The following is a 20,809-nucleotide window of genomic DNA, read 5'->3' on the forward strand; positions in this document are numbered from 1 at the left end:
GTTTTGCTACTTTGTTTAGATATCCTTCCACCAAGTATGTAATTATAACACATACATTTATGAATTAATTTTCATCATTGTATATATTGTATACTGTTTAACGCACAGATTTTATTGGATATTTCATTTTATTTTGAAATCCACATTAGAAGATATCCGGCAGTAGTTGTGCTCGTTGACTCAGAATGGTGGGAGGCTCCATAGTGGAGACAATGGATGGAGGCAGTGATGGAGGCAGCGGGAGAGTAAAGTCTGAAACATTAAAAAATATTTTAATAAATACAAAATTCAAAGAAATGAATTCTCCAGATTTGAATATCCTAATCACTATAAGTAACAATTAATACTAACACTGCTGCTACCAATGATGATGAGTATCATTAAATAATTGCAATCTTGACAATTATATTTTATAATTTATATTATTATACATTTATTCATCTTTTAAAACAATATTTTAACCCACATATAATCAATTCCATGTGATCCTTTGAGAACTGAGTTGTTTGGGAGGTGTTGTGTTGCCCTCTAGTGTTCACGATTCAGAGAAGCAACTCTATTTCTTTTATTTCATCAGCTTTATTTTTATACAGGATAATTCCAATGGACACAACTTGCCGTTTCACAAATACAGAAAAAAAACTAAATATGTGTTTGTATATATATTTCTGAGGACACAAGGACGTGAAGTGTCGCCAGTGAATAATTTGGACTGAGCAGTAACCCTGAATCTATTTTAAAATGCACTCGCTGTTACCACGGTGATAGACACAATCCACACAATGATGCGTGATGAGTTTAAGAATAGAAGTCATAGCCCCCATCACACTACTTTACTGTAACACACACCAGCCACACACCAGCAGGCACATTTTGAACCTGCAAAAACATGGTTACAAGAATACATGTTAAAATCATGATTTTTATTTACATGAATAATTAAGTTATAGTTTCTACTATGTGTTTAAAAAAAGAAAGACATTTGGAGGCACTCCATGGAATGGAGGAAGAGGTGGTTTTCAGGAACGAGAATATACAACATCATCTAACTGAGCATTAAAAAAGTAATTCTAGTAAGCATAAAGAACAACACAAAACCAAAGCCCCTTTGTTGAGCGTGACCGTAGCTTCCTTGAATAAAAAAAAAACATGCAGGAGTTACAGCCAACAGCAGAGGCCAATCTAGGACAAACACACAGCCATTCGTTTGTGTGTCAACATATCAAGTTTAAAGCTAAAATTCCACATAATTACTGAATTACATAAGTCTCCTCCACACATCAGGCAGAATCTTTGTCTCACAGTGTGTTTCTGTCTCCACCTCAGAATGTGACCAAACTGGACTGAGTTGCAGCACACACACACACACACACACACACACACACACACACACACACACACACACACACACACACACACACACACACACACACACACACACACACAGGTATATAGTATAAAAGTCATATGGTTCTTGGGGATCTGTGGAATTTGCATGATGTGAGTTTTGCTGCTAAACAAAGATACAGATTTTGTACCTTAACTAAGCTTTTATCCATACTACTACGTTTTGCCTCGACTTGCAGACCCCAGTTTTAATGGCCGTCCATACAAACGCCCTTGAAAAGGCATATCATCTAACAACTCGCATACACTGGACATGCGTGTGCCGGCGTAAAGCAGAATTGCTCGAATTTAACTGCAGAACAGCTTTTAGCAGGGACAGGGTCAGCAACGCTTGTAATTTGTTCTCCATGTTGCATTCTACACTGGTAGGGGGTCATGTGGTAAGAGCCTGACGAATCAGCGAAGACTACATCATGACTGAAAAGACCCAATCAGCAGCGTTTCCAAACCTCAACGTTTTAACTTCTGTAAAACTCCAGATGAGTGTGGATGCAAGGCACATCTGTAGAAATGCTAAAGTGTTTTCGAATGAAAACGTAGTACTATGGATGTAGCCTAAATGGGATTGTAACTGTTGACCCCACCCACCCACTACATGTGAATTAGATTTCACATGAGGTTTTTTGGACGCCATTTTCATTTCCTGTCCTTCCCCAACTGATCCTCAGAGTCTCGTTCTTCCAGTCACATCTATATTACATTATGGTATTATCCCACAACCTAAGACCTTTCCACCACATGTGATAACAGATCATGTTTAAGTCTAGTAGCCTATACATGTTGCCATTTGTTGAGCTAATTATGTCATAGCTTTAGGTCTACTGAGTCAAAATGTTGATTGAACCAATTAGATCACAGTGTGAGGTGTGAAGTAGAAGATAGAAGACAGCTGTTGGTTCAGATTGGAGTCCTTAGTCGTCATAATCCCTCCTCTGTGGTTTATTGTTTGGCACAGGTGGTCTGTCATGATCCCGATCATCACCATAGGGCTCATCGTAAATGGCACCATCATCATTGCGGCGGTCTCTGCGGTCATTGGAGCTCGGCTCGTCGTCATAGCGCTCGTTGCGATCGCTGTACTTGTCACGGCGGTCGTTGTAGTCGCTGCGGCGATCGTCGTAATCGCTGCGGCGATTGTCGTAGTCGCTGCGGCGATCGTCGTAGTCGCTGCGCCGATCGTTGTAGTCGCTGCGCCGATCGTCGTAATCGCTGCGCCGATCGTCGTAATCGCTACGCCGATCGTCGTAATCCCTGCGACTGTCATAGCCTCGCTCGCTTCGTTCCTCATTGGGGTCACGATCAATATTTGGGTCTTCCTCCCTATCAGCTTGGCGACTCTTACCATTTTTTGGTGGCTCTTTGTCGTGGAACTCTTCCCCTCGGACTCTGGAAAGTGGACACACATTATTTAGATGGGGGAAGAGTTTTGTTTTAGTGCATTTCTTAAGGGAAATTTGTGTTGTTGTTTGACACAGTCTGAACAAATGTAGCTGAAGAAATCTGGGAGCAGATGAGGTTATTAGGTTAATGATGATTTCTCTAACGGAACAAGTATTTCTTTTTTTAAGCAAGAATGGACCGTTCTTTGTTCTGTGACAGGTTGTGTGACTCTGCCTTCTTTAAAAAAGCAGACTTTAACCTGTACTTGTTTCAGTTCTACATGTTGAGCACCAGTCCAACTTGTATCTGATCTTTGAGTTATCTGAGTTATATTTGACCCTTTGGCTGTGCAGTTGAATTCTCCCTTTGACCTACTTCTGCTAACTGAGGCATACAGTGAAACAACATGGCAATGGCAGTTTCTCTTTTTCTAAATATTCTCAGAGCCTGTGTCTCTGAAGACAAAAGACTTTCAATTTCTCTGCCTATGAACCTCAAACTCTTAATCTTTACCCACATCACAACAGCTTTGCGCTTGCATTTTTTTTGAATGTGTGCACAATTCTTACCCCATGGCATATTCCTCCTCTCTCTTCTTCTTCCTGTGGCGGCAGCAGCAATAGATTATGACGATGAGGGCGATCAAGGCAACGACAGATACAGCGATGGCTATTATTGCAGTGGAACCAAAGGTCATGGAAGCTGCAGGATTGAAAGTAGATGAGTTAGAAGAAGAAAAAAAAGCAGAATGACCGATATTACTCTCAATATTTATTTACTGTGGGGGATGCTAGAGTTCCAAGATTGTTCATGAAAAGCAGAAAGAGAAGGTGTCTCACGTGGCATGACTGCAAGAGTGATGTTACAGGTAGCAGAGCGGATCTTGTTCCTCGAGGTGCAGGTGTAGAATCCAGATGTGTCTTTGGAGATATTGTACAGTGACAGGATACCACCCTCTGAAATACAAAGCATCAATTACATGTACTTGTACTCATGTAAAAAAAATATTGGGTGATGTAAATCTTTTTGAACCCATAAACAATCAGCCTCTAAACTCTGCTACTCAGTCTTCACTAACTCCTCACTCCAGTTCTAAGATCTTTACACTAGTTCCCTGTCTGTCAAAGAATTGACTTAAAAATCCTGCTCTTGGTTTATTAAGCACTAAATAGTTTAGGGCCAAATTATATTTCTCATCTGCTGCTACGTCGTGAACAATGCAGACCAGAAGAGGTCTGCTTTCTGGAGAAGCAGCATTCAGTTTCTACGCTCCACATATGTGGAACAAGCTCCCAGAGACCTACAGGTCCGCTGCAAATCTTAGCTCTACTAAATCAATGATGGAGATTGTCCTGTTTACCACAGCCTTTTATTAAATTAAATAATTACTAATTTCTTACTCTACACTGTTATTCTAACAGTTTATTTGTTACTTTATTTTACATCCATTTTGCTGTATTTTACTCTTTTAATATATTTTAAATGCTTATTTTCTTATGTTGCTTTTACAATTTGTCATGATGCTTTTTGTGCAGTCTGAATTGCCTTGTTGTTGAAATGTGCTTTACATATACAAACGCCTTGCAGAGTATAAATTCTTCTTTACATTAAATATAAATCCTGATTTTGCTGTAAATCTTAGAAAATTACAGCCTCTAAATTCTCTGATTTATTTCCTAGCACTTGACTCCCACTAAATCTCCGTTTGAATGTTTGAACAGTGTCTGAAATGAAATTCTTGTGAGCGCCACACACTCAACTTAAACACATCAAACTTTTTTATTAAAATTGAAGTGACAGTTTACCAAAAAGAAGAACGTGACTTCATCCTCACCATGAGTGTGGCCACATTGATACTTACTGTCTGTGGTTCTGGGGTGTGCGGCAAGACGAGGTGTGTTCCGTACGTCACGACTGTCCCAATTGTATGTGGGCGTTGGGGAGCCTTCCTCAGACACACAGGTCAGGTTGATGTTCTGGCCATACTCCGCCTTACCCTGGATCTTACAGATGGGCTTGGACGGGGCCACTAGACAAATTGAAATAAAAATGAGTTGTGAATTGTCCATAAAATGAACAACAACTTCTTTTGTGGCACACGGTGTATGAGCAAAAAAATATTACATGCGATATGTGGATCTTTGAGGGTCATACAGAAATCTCGAATGGACACCCCTAAGTTCCTCTGTTCATACCTGTGTCCTGAATGTGTGTGATTGGATCTCACTTCCCTGTTCCATTTGCAAATAGGCCTGGATGTCATTTCTGATCGCAAAGACGAACTGATGTTATTTTTACCCAGACCACGCTGAGAGATGGTTTGTGAAGCATGTGCATTCTTTTTGCAGTGTGAACACAAATTTGTCCTGAGCCACATATGATGGACCAACTACTCTGCAGCCGTCTTCTGGACTGCTTAAGTTTCACAATCAATCTAAAATATTTTTACTCTTCTCAGTGATCATGTAGCACGATGGCAACACAGATCACCACGAAGAAGGGGAAGTGAGATCTAATGATGAGTGGAGACACATTCAGGAAGCAGCTTCAATGCCACATGTGAACACATAAACCTAATGCTGTCTACTTGTGATTGGATCTCTCAGGTCGGGTGTTAATACCAGGTCTGAACAGGGTCATAGAGACACACAACCTTTCTACCAACTTGCATGTCTCTGGAAAGGACAGACCAAACTCAACAGAGGATGCTGTGACATTATTTAGAATAAAGTATTTGTTGTATCACAAAGATGAAAAACACATAAATTGTTCACATGGGCTTTGTTTTCTTCACTTCACTGAAGCAAACAAGCAGACAATTTTCTTTGAAAGCAAATGCAAATTTACCTAGGACCACCAAACGTGCAGTGTCTGCCGGTTTGCCCTCATCATCACCTGGGATCAGGAGACGACACTCAAACACTTTGTTGTCTGCTAACGTGATGGAGGACAGCTTCATGTTGGCCTTTCCAGAAGCATAGTCTATGTCCAGAGACACTCGGCCTTCATACTTTGAATTAATGTCAGTGGTTCCAGAAGGAAAGTAGTAGGTGATGATCTGGGTCTGTTAGACAACAACAACAGCATCACAGGAACATTGAAAGAGGAACAAAACAAAGGATGATGATAATTAGAGAGATTTATAGAGACTGACCTCCTTAGCGTTAGCAGTTGCAGCCTCAGCCGACCATGAGACAACGACTAGTTTCGGGGTAGTGCCAGAGGCTGGGGTAAAGGTACATGGTAGCGTGATGTTGTCACCTCTGGCAAACTCATATTGGTCCTGTGGGATGTTTACCTGTAGGGCTCCGACGCTGGACCACACTGTCACAGATTTGAAAAGTAATGATAAATTGATTATAGTCATATGCAAGCAATTGTCTATCAAATAAAAACACTTGACTGCAATCTGCATGATGAGGTTAGTATCTTATGAACACTGCTCTGCTGCGAATGACTGGGAAACTGAACTTCACACAAAACCTCATCGCCCCACCCTCTCGCCCACACACGCACACACAACAGAAACTGGTTGAAGCTGTTCCAGGTGATTTATACTGGGTATTCGACATTTGCTCTGGATGTAGTGGCAGTTTCTCACTAAGTGTCCAGCGTGGGCAGGAAGACTATTTTCCATGGATATTATTTTCTTTTTTCAAATATGTTTTTCAATGCTTCCATGTCATGAGAACCACTGACTTTAAGCATGTGTTGGGACATGGGGCAAATAGGCCACACCTTGTTTTATTGGATTATGGTGCATCTTTTAATTTATTACCCCACATAACAAAATAGTTTTGGCACCGTCATCCGGTCCAGATATTGCAGGGAATGATGGCACTTGGGGGGTCCGCTCATGTTTGAAAGATTTAGGCCACAGGTAAGCCATAGCAACACCATTTTTTGCTGAGAGCACTGCATGTTTGCTCCAAAAGGCCCATGACTGTTTTGGGATATTTGGGACACATTTACATATTTATTAATTGGCAACTTTTGGCTCACATCCATTTTGGCCAGAAGTTCCACATCATAGCCCGAAGTGGCCCACGTCCGTATGCTACCTGGGAATATTCATATACGATAGAAGATGCACTAACATCAAACCGAAGTGTGCTACAATTTTCCAGGGTAGTCACATCAACTTAACCAATTCAAACCCATATGACATGGAAGCTATTGAAAGCAACACAATTATCATCCATTTCCAAGCAGGAATTTATTGATAGTCCTTAAGTGAAGGCCCTTGCTTTTATATTAATACAACTATTGCACTGCTGAGCCCGCTGGTTTCTTCTTGTCCAACAACTTTCATCATACTGTTGACCCTGTGTTAATTTGCATATGACAAATGAAACTTGAAACATCTGAACTGAATGTCTCTATCTAATACACACGAAAAACAAGACATTTGAGTATAATCACAATTAGGGAATTTGATCAACTAAATTATTTTCTTTTTCTCAGGACAAACACAAATTTGTCCTGAGCCACATATGACAAGAAGAAGCGGAAGTGAGATCTAAAAATGAGTGGAGACACATTCAGGAAGCAGCTTCAATGCCACACAGCCCGATATACTCTAACAGAAACCAAAAACTAGGAGGTGAGAGCAAACAATACATAGGCTACAGGTAAATTTAATTTTAATATTAACAATAATAATTCTTTGATTTTGTGCATTGTCAATTTTACTTTGTGTGATTTATTTTTTTATTTTTTTAAAAAGGTTTAATACAACAACAACCTAAAGAGACAGGTCACCAGGTAACTAAAGGCCTGTTCCGCGCAAACAGGTGTGGCAGCTCAGTGAGAAACAGGCTGCAGGTTCGTTCTCAGGAGAAACTCACCCAGACACAGCAGAGCCACAGTGGAAATCATCCCCTCCATGACTGAGACCCCTGTCCTCTTCAAACCAGCCGGTAATGGCTCTTCTAAGAAGGGTTTTTTCCTCTTAAATAAGGCGGGAGGTGAACCGGAGCAGCGCGGTGTGAAGTTGCGTCGAAACCTGTCGGTGTCCCCTGCATGTGATGTGTCGGTTGGGTGCGCCCGCCGCTTCCCGGTGACTGACAGCTCTCTCAGCCAATCACCGCGGCCCCTGCTGTCCGGATAACATTCTTACTGCGCCTACCTGACGTGCTGCGGCATGTCCCATCATCCAGTGCGTTTGACTTTTCCAGGGAGACTCCTCACAAAGACTGGGTCAGACACATCACGAGCTCTTAATGATTGAAACAATTACAATCTTTAATCATATTCGTCTTGAACTCTAAAGCTGATGTTGTCAATAAAAGCTTCATACGTGGTTTTCTTTGTTTATTCTCTTTTAACTTTCAGCTTCATGTTGAGAGAGAGAGAGAGAGAGGAAGGGTGTTTAAGGGAACTTGACAGAGTTGTTTACGGTGCAGTGATGTGTGCTGTTGGAACAGGAGAAGCATTTTGTCCTGTCAGACTGGTTTGACGAGGATTCATGGCCTGAGGCACTCACTCACTCACTCACTCACTCACACACACACACACACTCACACACTCATGAAAAGAAAGAGGGGCGGGGGGTGAATAACGTATTATTGTCCTCAAATGTCTGATAGGAGATTTCATCTCTAGTGATTAAACGCACTAACACATCACTAAAGCTTCCTCTGGACAGGCACCGAACTCCGGATAATCTCCAGATATTCTTCGTAACAGGTGTATATATGTGAGAATGCAAACGTAAGAGTGAGAGACTCCCGAAATTCCAGCCAGCCTCCTGGATACCAAACTGAAAAAAACGAAAACAAATGATCTCAGGATAAAAAAGAGGGGCTGTACATGTAGAGAAGTCAAGAGAGCTTTCAGGGATAAGGGCCGACGCCTGTGTCAATATGCTGTTAACAAAAACATGATCTCTGCTGCAGAATTAATACAATACATCCTGCCGACCTGAACACTCAGGTTTTCGTGTTGTTGTGAATGTGTCTGACTGGAGAATCTCCAGCAGAGTTGTTCATGTGTGAAATGGCAAACTCCAGAGAATGTTCAGATCCCTTTGTCTGGACGTTCCCTGGAATTCTCATCTGAAAACAGTTTAAGCTTCCTGGTTTGACCTTGGTTCTACCTTGAGCTGTTCTGTGTTACGCTCACATAACATTACTCTTTGGATGGCAAAAGATACCAAAGCGCACTGTCCTACATTGTGCCACACCAAAATGAGGTTACTCACAACTTAATATTAGTTACTCACAAATTTATGTTACTTACGACTTCATATTAGTTCATCACAATTTTGTATTCATCCTATAAATACATTTGATTAATGGGGTTATGATGACAATAGGCCTGTACATAATAATACAATTACAGTAAGAAAGTAATAAATGAAGAAAGAAAGCTGCTGTGTTCAACATGTCTCCTTGTTGTATTTGCACTCTGTGTGACACATCAACACTTATTAACTCCTATTTATTATGTAAATCAACATGAAATCAGTGGTGATGTCTCAGTTCAGAGCATATTGCATATTGTCCTATACTGCCTACTTGTGGTCAAACTAGAAATAAGCAGGGTGAAAGAAGGAGGTTGATTAAAAAGATGCTATGAGAATATCACTCAAGGGACCTTGATGTTCCAGTGCGGGTGAAATATTTTACATAAATGTTTTTTTTTTAAACTGGAGTTTCCCAACAGGAGTGAATAAGTGTAGATGTGACATAAATAGATAAATATAAATAAACATATGTTATTCTGTGCAGCAGTTTGTGCAGCTCTGTTCAAGTTCACAAGAGCTTCAGTGTGGCATTTTGTGCTAAACCACATTTCAGACAGGCGTTACTGTTACGAAGGACAATTAAACTGTGTATTTCCACTGTATTGATCATCTTGGGCTTGATATTTATGTGACATTTTGTGCCTGACTCATATAAGTGACTCATTTACTTTATTGTATTTTCACAGTCTTTTCTTGCCTAAATGTGGCTTTTTTTCATTGACACATGTAAATGCACAGATGCATGTATATACTGTTCAAACATAAACGTATATCTATATATGCCATTGAGAATGTTTCCCCACCCTTTCACCTCAAGGCTCCTTTCTTTTTGCCTCTGGTTTCCCCTGCTTAACACCACAACCAATTTCATCTCTTGTGCTCCCGGCAGTCTTATCTCGCCTCCTCATAATGACTCCGGACCCCAAGCTACCTTTCGTTTGCCATCTCATACAATTAAAGCACATAATGTTGCCTGGCGGCTCTTGACAAACCACAGACGGGGATTAGAGATGTTCTTTCTCAGTCGCATATTACATCTCAGCTGGATTACTGGTCATTGTTATTTCTGTGCTTGCCTCTGTGATGTCTGTGTTGAAGAAATGTGTTAATGCTTCACCTGTGAGGGGAGTCTTCATGGATCATGTCCCTACTTGGGAGCCTGCTGATGGACCAGTGGCCCCCTGTTTTCATCTCTGGTAGTTGTGGAGGTTCATTATCCCGAGTCTGTGGAGAAACTGCAGGTAGCAGGGGATCAGGTACATTTGTTTGTTTGTGAAAAACATCTCCATCTCACAACCTTCAAAGAAGAATGACATGACATCGCCCTCAGGTTAATGAATCTCAAGCACTTTCAGACTTTTGACATTGGTCATAGTTTCAAATGACCGGAGCCTGAGCACAGAATCTTAACATATAGTTTCCAAGAGCAACTTCATCCTTTAGGGTTTATAAATGAATCATAATGGTAAATAAATCATCATTCTTTAAATTTTCCTCTTGCACCACCATCTGGTCAAATTATTATTTGTCCATTACTTTTCATGAAGACAAAATATTTGCAAAAGTATTCCATCACCATTGGCTTAAGTCAGTGACATTGGTATCTCAGTGCGACCTCACAGAATGTGGCTGTATATGCTCAGTCAAAATTAGCTGAGCAAATACAGCCACACTAATTAGCAGCACATCCTTTTCAGCACCTCTCACTGCCATCTATCACTAAAAGCAGGAGGCATAGAAGTGCACTTATAAATAATAACAGTGCAGACTGCTTCAATTAAAAAATATTTTAATAACATAGGATAATCGCTGGTAGCAGTAACACATAGCGAATGGATAAGTGGGAAAAGAAAGTTAAAAAAGGCTTATTTGAATTTCCAGCTCGTCATCAAAAAGTAATTACACTGACTATGAAATAATTAATAAGTCATATGTGATTGGAAATAAGGAAAAAGGTGATTAAATGATGACTCTTAGAAGCAGATAAAAACATAACTGTGCCCTGATGCACTCAGAAGGTGACACACTCAGTGATTTCTGAAAGATTTCCTGGGCAGAAAATAAAAGAGAAGTCCAGTTTCTCTCTTTCACTCCAGAAAACCTTCAGACAAATCTTTGCTCTCTCATGCTGCTCCTTTATTTCAGTTGAAACATACTGTGAATATAGCGAACAAAAGAAAAGGTCAAATTGCTCAATTGCAGATTAGTGAAACAAGTTAGAGCTGCACTGCAATTAATTTCCAGAAGACGAGCTCCCCTGTTGAGGACTCCTTGGAATTTGCATTTCAGGTTAATCACCTCAGCTGAGGAGGTTGTGTTTTCATCCCTGTTCATTTGTTTGCCTGTAAACAAGATTATGCAAAAAAACACAGCATGGATTACCATAAAACTTGAACGATGCACTGTGGGTCAGAAAGGAACTCATTGAATTTTGATGTAGATCCAGGAGCCACTTTCTTTAACATATTTGTTGGACATTATTACTGATTTCCCCGAGAATAATTCATGGATCTCGATGAAAAAAAAAAAGTTTTTATAAGTGTGTGCAATTTGGCGTAGCTTGATTGAATTTAAGGGGATTGTGTGGAGGTTTGTGCTCCATTGAGTACCATTCTAGTTGATATTCATACACTGTTCACAGTGCATCTAACTCTGTCATATGATGTTTGCTTTAGATTTATAATAAAATAGACAAACACAAAAAACAACTCCCCTAAATGCAGTTCTACCTGAAAGTGTAACAAGGTACAGGACAGTGTTGTCAGAGTCAGGTGAGTTAATGAACAGTGAGTCTGTGCATGTATCTGTCATTTCACCATGCTGCTCGTTCACTTTGACAGGAAAAACATGAATTCATTATAATCCAGGAAAAGAGGAAATAAAAAGATAAATATTTTCACGTTTAAAAGAAAATTATGTAAATGTCTCTTTTTAAACCAATCATTGTATGCTTCTCTAAAATGTTTATAAAGAATTTAAAATCTTTTATGTTATATTGAATATCGTATTGTTTTATCTCGTTATTTCAATCCCACAGACATTCATATTGATCGTTCTGTTCTGTATTGGCGCATGCTGGGTAAGTAGTGCGCACTGGGTGACAGCCCCTATGGAGTAACACGCGAAGTTGGACACAAAATTCCGCTCAGTAGTTTTCTCTTCTCTCCTTAACCTGAAAAGCTAATCCGTGTTTCAGTTCGAACTATTTTTTAACAGAAATCTCTCGAGCATCAGCTGGTGTGACGGTGGGAGGACATCTGCAGCCAAACGCGCGCAACGTCACTCCTCTCCAAAGCCCCGGCGCGGACGATGTGGTTCTCCGGCGTGGCCATCGCTTCGGTTTACGGTGTCATCAGCGTGTTGGGTCTGATCGGCAACATCACCCTCATCAAGACGTTCTGCTCGGCCAAGTCTATGCGCAATGTGCCCAACCTCTTCATGTCGAGCCTGGCGCTCGGGGACGTGTTGCTGCTGGTGACCTGCGCTCCGGTGGACGCCAGCCGCTACCTGTCAGAGGAGTGGCTGTTCGGCAGAGTGGGCTGTAAAGTCATCCCCTTCATTCAGCTCACCTCGGTTGGCGTGTCGGTGTTCACTCTCACAGCTCTCTCTGCTGACAGGTAGGCTCCCACCTCTGGTGTCATTCTTATACTGACCAGGACTCATTTTATGAATGGCCCTGGTAACCAGATTATAGATCATGGCAATTCAAAGTGCTTTACATCATAATATAAAAGGAACAATACAAATGTTTTCCTTTACATGTATTGTTGTTGTCTTAAATGGTGAACAAATATTTACACACGTGTGCTGGTCAGAGGAGTTTTACGCACGACAGACTGTTGACAGTGTGGAGAACATGTTTCAGGTGTGTGTGTGTGTGTGTGTGTGAGAGAGAGAGAGAGAGAGCGAGAGAGAGTATGTGTGGTTTGTGTGGTTATGGTATTGGGGACCTAAAGCTGTTTTCACATTATGGGGACTTCTCCTACATATGGAGAGAAAAATCAAGTCCCCATAAAGAAAGCTTAAGTTTGGGTTAAAGTTAAGATTCAGATTAAGATAAGGGGTGAGACGAGTAATGGTTAGGGTTAGAGTAAGTCTCTTGGAAATCAATGTAAGTGTGTGTGTATGTGTGTGAAAATGAACAACATGCATGCATTGATCTTGGTTCAGAGATAAGGTTTTGGTTTGGCCATTCATGATGAATGGAAGTCAATATAAAGTCCTAATAAGCTGCTGTGCTGTTTATGTGGGTGTTTTACTTTTCCTTTTTATCTCCCCCTCTCATGGTCACTGTGTAATTTGCTCTCAGTAACAGAAACTCCTCATTAAGCTGCACAACATGAGACTCTTCTGCTCCTATCAACTCACTATCTTTTGATCAGAGCGAGGAACCAGACAAATAAAAATTATAATTAGATAAAAACTTTATGAAACTCACATTAAAGCTTCACTGGACTCATTCCTGCAGCCACAACTTGGATTGAGACGGTGATTCAATAATGTTTAAAAATCAAATCTAGGACTGGGTGATAAAATTAAACAAACAATAAAACATTTATCAAAATATCATTTTCATCAAAAGCAATATAACCTAATAAATACATAAATAATATAAAGCTCAATAGCATTGCCTAAAGCAAGCCTGGTGAGGAGTTATAACAGATAATTGGTTTTAATGTTCTACATCAGGTTTGTAAAGTGTTTGTAATCCTTTGCTCATTAAAAGTGAGGCCTTCAATCGGGAGCAAGACTCAGTCTTTAAGCACAAAAGTTTATTATATTTAATTTTATTTATTTATTCTTATCGATATGAAAATTGTGACTTTGTTAACATTTTTGGCCCTAGTGAAAACACTGGTCACATGATGAATGATAGATTGTCACATGGCAATGTGGCATACAGCAATGGAAGACATACAGATGGTGGAGGAAGAAGGCTAGACATTTTACATACGTACATAGGCTAAAAGTACAAATACAAAAAAAATAATTAAATAGTAAAACTATAGTAAACTACTTAAATTCTGGTGCGGATGTGGATCAGGGCGTGGATCCATAATATTATTTTACATTTTCCTTGATGAGAATAGAAATTATAAATAGTAAAAAGTGTTCTATAAGCTCCGTCGTTGAAGCCGCTCGTCCAAAGAAAGAAAGTCTGCTGCTGTTAAAAAGTTAACAACATGTTTTTTGTTCAGCCGGACAAGCTCCTCTGTGTGTTATTGGTAATCAATAATTTTAATTGAATGCTGCAGCAACAGGAAGGTGTTTGAAATGTTAGCGAGCGTTAATGCATCTGAGGTGAAGCCGCCGCTGAAGAGGTGAGTGTTGATGGGTTTACCCAAACATTTCACATTTCACTAATCCCCAGTGTCTGTCTATACCACACAAACTTGTGTGCCTTTGCTTTGTCATCATCAGCTCTTCTGTCACTGTCAGATCTGTCCACAGCTCTGAGTCGGTGCTGGACAAAGGTCTGGCAAACTTTTGCCACTTGTTTAGATATCATTCTACTACAGGAGGAGAAAAAGCTCTGGTTGTTCTTATTTAATATGTATCAGTGATAATCATCTGTGTTGTCTGCACAATAGGGGCGGGGTGGAACTTATTTTTTGCTGAAACATTTGCATGTGCGGGAGGGGAGCACTGTAATTAAAATGGTTCATTATCTGAAGATGAAAACACTACCAAAAAACAATAACAGACATTTCGACTGTGTCATCGTACAATTCAAATTTTCATCAAAGCTTCCAGTTTTCAGCTCGAAGGCTGAAGCTTGTTGGGTGGTGTTGGGTGGTGATGTAAACAATGAGGGATTATTATTATTATTATTATTATTACCACACACAGCTTGTGTAAAAAGGTCTGTGTGCTTTTTTGGCTGCTCCTGCATGTACGCAACTTTTATGAATGAGGCGGAACTATGGTGAGTCCTGTTGTTTCCATGACCCAAGCGGTGTTGCCTAGATACGATGGCAATGTTATGTTATTATATGTGTTATTAGAGTGAGGTCTATTTTTAGATAAGGATAGTATAAGGTTGTCTGTCTGTCACATGCATGCTCACATTTACACATCCGGCCATTTTCTTTGCACCTCAGATGCATGTTTTTAAACGGAGCCACACAGGCACGAGGACAACAAAGCAACAGTGCATCATTGTGCCGTCCGACTAAACTAAAATGTTTGTATCGTCACTAAAACTAAACAGTCTAATATAACAGTCCTGCAGCAACTTCTGTTTATATGTGGTGGATGATACAGTTCTTTGTAAAATTGTAACCACCACATTTAATGTATATCAAGAAGAGGAGATCAAATCATAACAAAATAAAGCCTTTATAATGATCATTCACAGAGATGAAGCATCAAATATGTTATCAAACCCAAACTTACTTGAAACTTACTGAGTCGAAAACCACCTAAAATCTTACCAACCTACCTACCAATGTACCTTCCTACCTACCTGCCCACCTTCTTACCTACCAACCTACCTACCTACCTACCAACCTACCTAAATTCTTACGCACCTACCTACCTACATACCTACCAATCTACCTACCAACCTTCCTATCTACCTGCCTACCTTCTTACCTACCTTCCTACCTACCAACCTAACAACCTGCCTACCTAGCTACCTAAATTCTTACACACCTACCTACCTACCTTCTTACCTACCAATCTACCTACCAACCTTCCTACCTACCTGCCTACCTACCAACCTACCTAAATTCTTACGCACCTACCTACATACATACCTACCAATCTACCTACCAACCTTCCTATCTACCTGCCTACCTTCTTACCTACCTTCCTACCTACCAACCTAACAACCTGCCTACCTAGCTACCTAAATTCTTACACACCTACCTACCTACCTTCTTACCTACCAATCTACCTACCTACCTTCTTACCTACCAATCTACCTACCAACCTTCCTACCTACCTGCCTACCTACCAACCTACCTACCTACCTACCTACCTTCTTACCTACCTTCCTACCTACCAACCTAACAACCTGCCTACCTAACTACCTTTCTTCCTTCCAACCTACCTACCTACCTTCCTTCCTTCCTTCCTACCCTACCTACCTACCTATCTACCTTCCTATCTACCTACCTTTCTTTGTTTAGGTACAAGGCCATAGTGAAGCCACTGGACATCCAAAAATCAACCACCACAAGCAGCATTGTCCTGAGGGCAGCTCTCATCTGGCTCTTTTCCCTGGTCCTTGCGATCCCTGAGGCTGTCTTCTCTGACCTCCACACTTTCAACCTCACCTCCACCAATGAAAGCTTCAAAACCTGCGCACCTTACCCACATGCTGGGGATCTACACCCGAAGATCCACTCCATGGCCTCCTTCCTCATCTTCTATGTCATTCCCCTGCTGGTCATCTCTGTGTACTACACCTTCATTGCCCGGAGCCTGATGAGGAGTGCCTCAAACCTGCCTGTAGAGGGCAACATGCACGCGAAACGACAGGCTAGTGTTAGCATTATCGCTGGCATCATTTACAATATGCAAATGAAATTTCATTATTTAAGTCTATAAATATTTTCTGAAAATTATTTTAGTTACTTTAAACCATTTTCCACACAAACGACAATTAAGATTTAACATCTACAAACTAACTTACTACTAAGAAATAAAATTACAGAGAAAATGTAAATACAAACGCTTAAAATACTGGAATCACTTTGTTATATACCCACAATGTGTTTGTGGTTGTTTCAATTTAGCATGTAGCCCCCCGAATTCTCAGAAATAATGTAAACAACATAACCTCAGTAACATTTTGTTTAATGTTGCACAAATGTAATTAAAAATGTATTAAAATTTTTTCTCTTCTTTAAGTTTAGATGTCTCCTCTGTTTACCAGCATTGCTTTTTGGTTTGAAGTTTTTTCAATAACCCGCAGGTTGAATCAAGAAAGCGTTTGGCGAAGACAGTGCTGGTGTTTGTTGGCCTCTTTGCTGTTTGCTGGCTTCCCAGTCACATCATCTACTTGTATCGCTGCTATCACTACTCCCAGGTACATTAAATCACTGACTGACTATATTTTCCGATTTGTTTTTTTCTTGTTTGTACACTAGGATTATGTTGTGTAGTGTAGTCTGTATGTGATATTAAATCATTTTCAACTGACACTTACATTCCTCCCTAAAACAATATGTTTTATAACATAATATCTTAACCATGTAGCTAAATAAGTGTATGAGTTATCAACTGTGCAGATGTTAACGGTCAAGTAAGAAATAAATGGTGGAACTGACTTTAACACTGGGAAAACACAAGTCAGAATTTTATCAGGTGATACAAATAGTTCAAAGTGGTGTAAAATAAAAATGAGAGATGGCCACAGTCAATTATTGGGTCATTTTGCATCATTTAATTTTGTGAAGCAGATTAGAATAATCTGGTTGAATATTATACTGCCACAATTCAGATTCTGTTCATTCATAGTACCTTAATGTCCAAATGCTGTATTTGTATTTGTTTGCATTGTAGTACACTGATACATGCAGCATTTCTCAGTTTTTTACCCTCTGTCTTTCCCCCGGCCAGGTGGACACCTCGCTGGTTCACTTTGTGTGCAGTGTCGCAGCTCGTATCCTGGCCTTCACCAACTCCTGTCTCAACCCGTTCGCCCTTTACCTGCTGAGCAAGACCTTCAGGAAGCAATTCAAGCAGCAGTTGTGCTGCTGCTGTCATATGATCATGAAACACTCCTCACAGAGCCCGACACATTACAACACACGTGTGACCTCCATCCGCAGCACACACTGCTCTGTGGCCAGTCTGAGCATCATCAACGGCAGGCAGATCTATCAGGAGGACTGTGTGTGAGTGAGTGTGAGAGTGTGTGTGTGTGTGTGTGTGTGTGTAGGTTTGTGTAGTGTGTGTTTGTATGTGAATGTGTGTTCTCCAAATAATAACACCACTTTTCCACTCACCACAAAAACAAATAAAGTGCAGCTTGTTAAAAATACATTTGGACACAACAGAATGTTGAGTGATGACCTATCACAGCTCAGGACCAGAATTCACATCTTCACTCACACCAGTCGTGTATTAAAGTGCAGCAACGCTTCAACTGATCACAGGGTTTTTTCACATGAGCATTCTGACCATGGACTGTATAGTAACTGGACTGTATATAAAGATGGATGACATGGCTGCTCACCCAAAGTAAAATCATAGTGTTAGCTGGTAGCCAGCAACAGTATAGGTCCTAAACCCTGCGTCCTCCATGTTAGTAGATGGGACATGGACCAAACTAAAAAGTACCCATTATATAACTTTTTCTCAAAGATGGTTTCTGTCATTTGTTCTAATCCCAAATGTAACTTTAAGTTTGGTTGTAATTAGCTATTTGATTCTATAAAAACGGGGTGAAACATCATGATTGACAGCTGAGACTGACTCATCAGTGGTTGAGTGTGCACATTGACAGGACCTCGATACAGCAGCTCCACCCCCAGTCGACAGACTGAATGACTCTGGCTCTACTTGAAGATGGCAGCGTTCGTATCCAGGACATTTTGGCTTCATTTCTGGATAGTGGGGAAAGTGGAGACGTGACATCCATCTTTATTTACAGTCTCTGGTTTTGACAATCTGGGTTTGGCTGCTGACATGTGCAGATTAACACAAAATAACACAACATGCAGCTGAGGCTGATGAGAATGTAATTTTTATCTGACAGATATTTGGTTTTAAACCAAAGTTTCAGAAAAACTAATGTCAAAGTGTATACAGGTTATCATGGCAATCCATCGAACAGGTTTTGAAATGTTTCGCTCAACAGACACCTCATGGTGCTCGAGGATAAATAAGGGTCAGTTAAACAACGTTTACATTAATTCATAACTTTTTTTTGCTGTAACCTTTGGGAACCTGTTAAATAAATCTGCATGAGATATTCAAGTTTGTGGTTGTGTAAAAAATATTTGCATTTGTTTGTGTGAATGAAACCTGTGGACAAATGAGTGGTGAGACAACGCATAGATGTAGTATAAAAAAGATGTGAACATTTATGTGCTGATACAAAGCAGAAAACAAACGATGTGTAAAACATAGATACAAGTACAAACTCTGACCCTGTTCTTCTAAAATAGAGATATGAAGAATAATATTATTTTGCAGCAGTGAAGTAGAAACCCATGCCTTTAGAGCAGGCAGCATAAAAATAAAGATATGAGGATGATAACCAGACCTTCCTTCACTGAAGTGAATGAAATCCCTTTCAAACATGAATTCAGGACAGAACTATATTAAACAAGATTGTTTACATCTGCAGGGCTGCTGCCTTCATATGAAAGTTCATTCACTGTGCTCCACAGGGGGATATTTTTCATGTAGATGGATATGATACTGAATATTGATGTGTGAAACTCTACGTGCACCATATTGCTGTGTGTATGTGTATATTTCTAAATGTCAGGTGTTGTGATCACTGTGAAATTTAAAGCAGAGATGTTCTTTAATGTAAGCCGTCCTCTGGTTACAGGCTGTATATTAAACCATGAACGTGAGCGCATGTGTTTGAGATCACATTTGTAATTTAGTGTCGGGATTATGTGACGTGTCTGTTCGTGTTTGTTCTAGTTGTGTTGATCCAATTGACATGCAGTAATTAAACCGACAAAGGTTTAGACTAGTTTTCTCTAAGCAGAAAATGATGTGAAATAAATATAACTTCATTTAATCATTCTCTGCATTATATTGCAAAGTGACAGTGAATCCTTGTGCACCTTTTATACTTGAGTTATTCTTACGGTCTCGGTCGTGTGTATACATCACATAATTTCAGCACCACTGTTGACTAGACATGATTATTCTGCACTGTCACATAGATTTACAGTCACCATATCACACCACAGTTTCCTAATTTGGTGCTTCACACAGGGACAGGATCATGCCCAGGTTGTGACGAGTGGGTGGATAATTCAGTCTGGATAGTGTTTGTTTAATTGTGGTGCGAGTCTGTTGCCAAATTTCTGTCCTGCATGGTCTCAACCTTCTACTTAACATGTCATCTTTATAGTCTGTGGAAACTCTGCAATGTAAATACAGATCAGTTTCAAGTATCTTTTTAGTGGAAGTAAAGAAAGATTACATCAAAACGAATAAAAGCACATTCACACATGCATGAAATACCTTTTTTTAAAGTTCTACCTGCTGAAAAGTATTGCTCTGTGTTTTTCAAGCACAATGAATACATGCAATAAGGAAAGTACTGCGAGAAGATGAATCCTGCAATACATTTAAATCTGAAAAGATGAGATCTGAAACACAGGACAATAGGAAGAGCAGGAACAAACTTTTTCATGATGCTGGACAGAATCGTGCACAAGCAACTCTCACAGTTGCACCTGCAGGATATGACATAAAGTATAATTATTTAAAGAAAGGATTTGTAGAGACCCCCACATTGTAAAATAGTTTCGACCCAGATTTGGCCCACATACCACATGGAATGATGGCACAAAGGCAATCCACTCCTGTTCACCAGAACTGGGCCACAAGTAAGCCACAGCAACACCACATATCAACCAAAAGTTGGAATTTTGTGCTATTTGGGCCATATTCATCATTTACATGGATCACTTTAGGTTCTTGACCATTGCAAGGTGTAATCTGGATGTAAATCTAAAGTGGTCCATATGGTAAACATGGCCCAAACAGCAGCACCTTTGGCTCATTTAGTTGACATGTGATGGCTTACCTGTGACCCAGATCTGGCAAACAGGAGCAGACCGCCCAAGTGCC

General features: G+C 40.2%; 2 protein-coding genes and 1 long non-coding RNA gene across 3 annotated transcripts; 2 read left to right on the plus strand and 1 right to left on the minus strand.

Moving 5' to 3' along the window:
• Positions 1-559: 559 nt before the first annotated feature.
• On the minus strand, positions 560-7,850 carry gpa33a (glycoprotein A33 (transmembrane), paralog a). The gene is made up of 7 exons (XM_020080187.2): positions 7,635-7,850; positions 5,942-6,111; positions 5,635-5,851; positions 4,649-4,816; positions 3,627-3,743; positions 3,357-3,489; positions 560-2,793 (listed from the first exon to the last, which is right to left on the minus strand). The coding sequence occupies exons 1-7, from the start codon at positions 7,672-7,674 to the stop codon at positions 2,319-2,321; spliced, it is 1,320 nt and encodes a 439-aa protein (XP_019935746.2). The 5' UTR covers positions 7,675-7,850; the 3' UTR covers positions 560-2,318.
• On the plus strand, positions 7,300-8,093 carry LOC138408383 (uncharacterized). The gene is made up of 2 exons (XR_011241706.1): positions 7,300-7,418; positions 7,514-8,093. It is a non-coding gene; the product is annotated as an uncharacterized lncRNA (long non-coding RNA).
• A 4,088-nt stretch (positions 8,094-12,181) lies between these two features.
• LOC109624944 (gastrin-releasing peptide receptor-like) lies at positions 12,182-20,285 on the plus strand. Its single transcript, XM_020079879.2, has 4 exons — positions 12,182-12,651; positions 16,168-16,519; positions 16,956-17,069; positions 17,603-20,285. Exons 1-4 carry the CDS (start codon positions 12,344-12,346, stop codon positions 17,882-17,884), a joined length of 1,056 nt encoding a protein of 351 aa, XP_019935438.2. The 5' UTR covers positions 12,182-12,343; the 3' UTR covers positions 17,885-20,285.
• The last annotated feature ends 524 nt before the right edge of the window (positions 20,286-20,809 follow it).

Source organism: Paralichthys olivaceus, chromosome 1, assembly GCF_024713975.1.
Source record: "Paralichthys olivaceus isolate ysfri-2021 chromosome 1, ASM2471397v2, whole genome shotgun sequence".
Classification (NCBI taxonomy): domain Eukaryota; kingdom Metazoa; phylum Chordata; class Actinopteri; order Pleuronectiformes; family Paralichthyidae; genus Paralichthys; species Paralichthys olivaceus.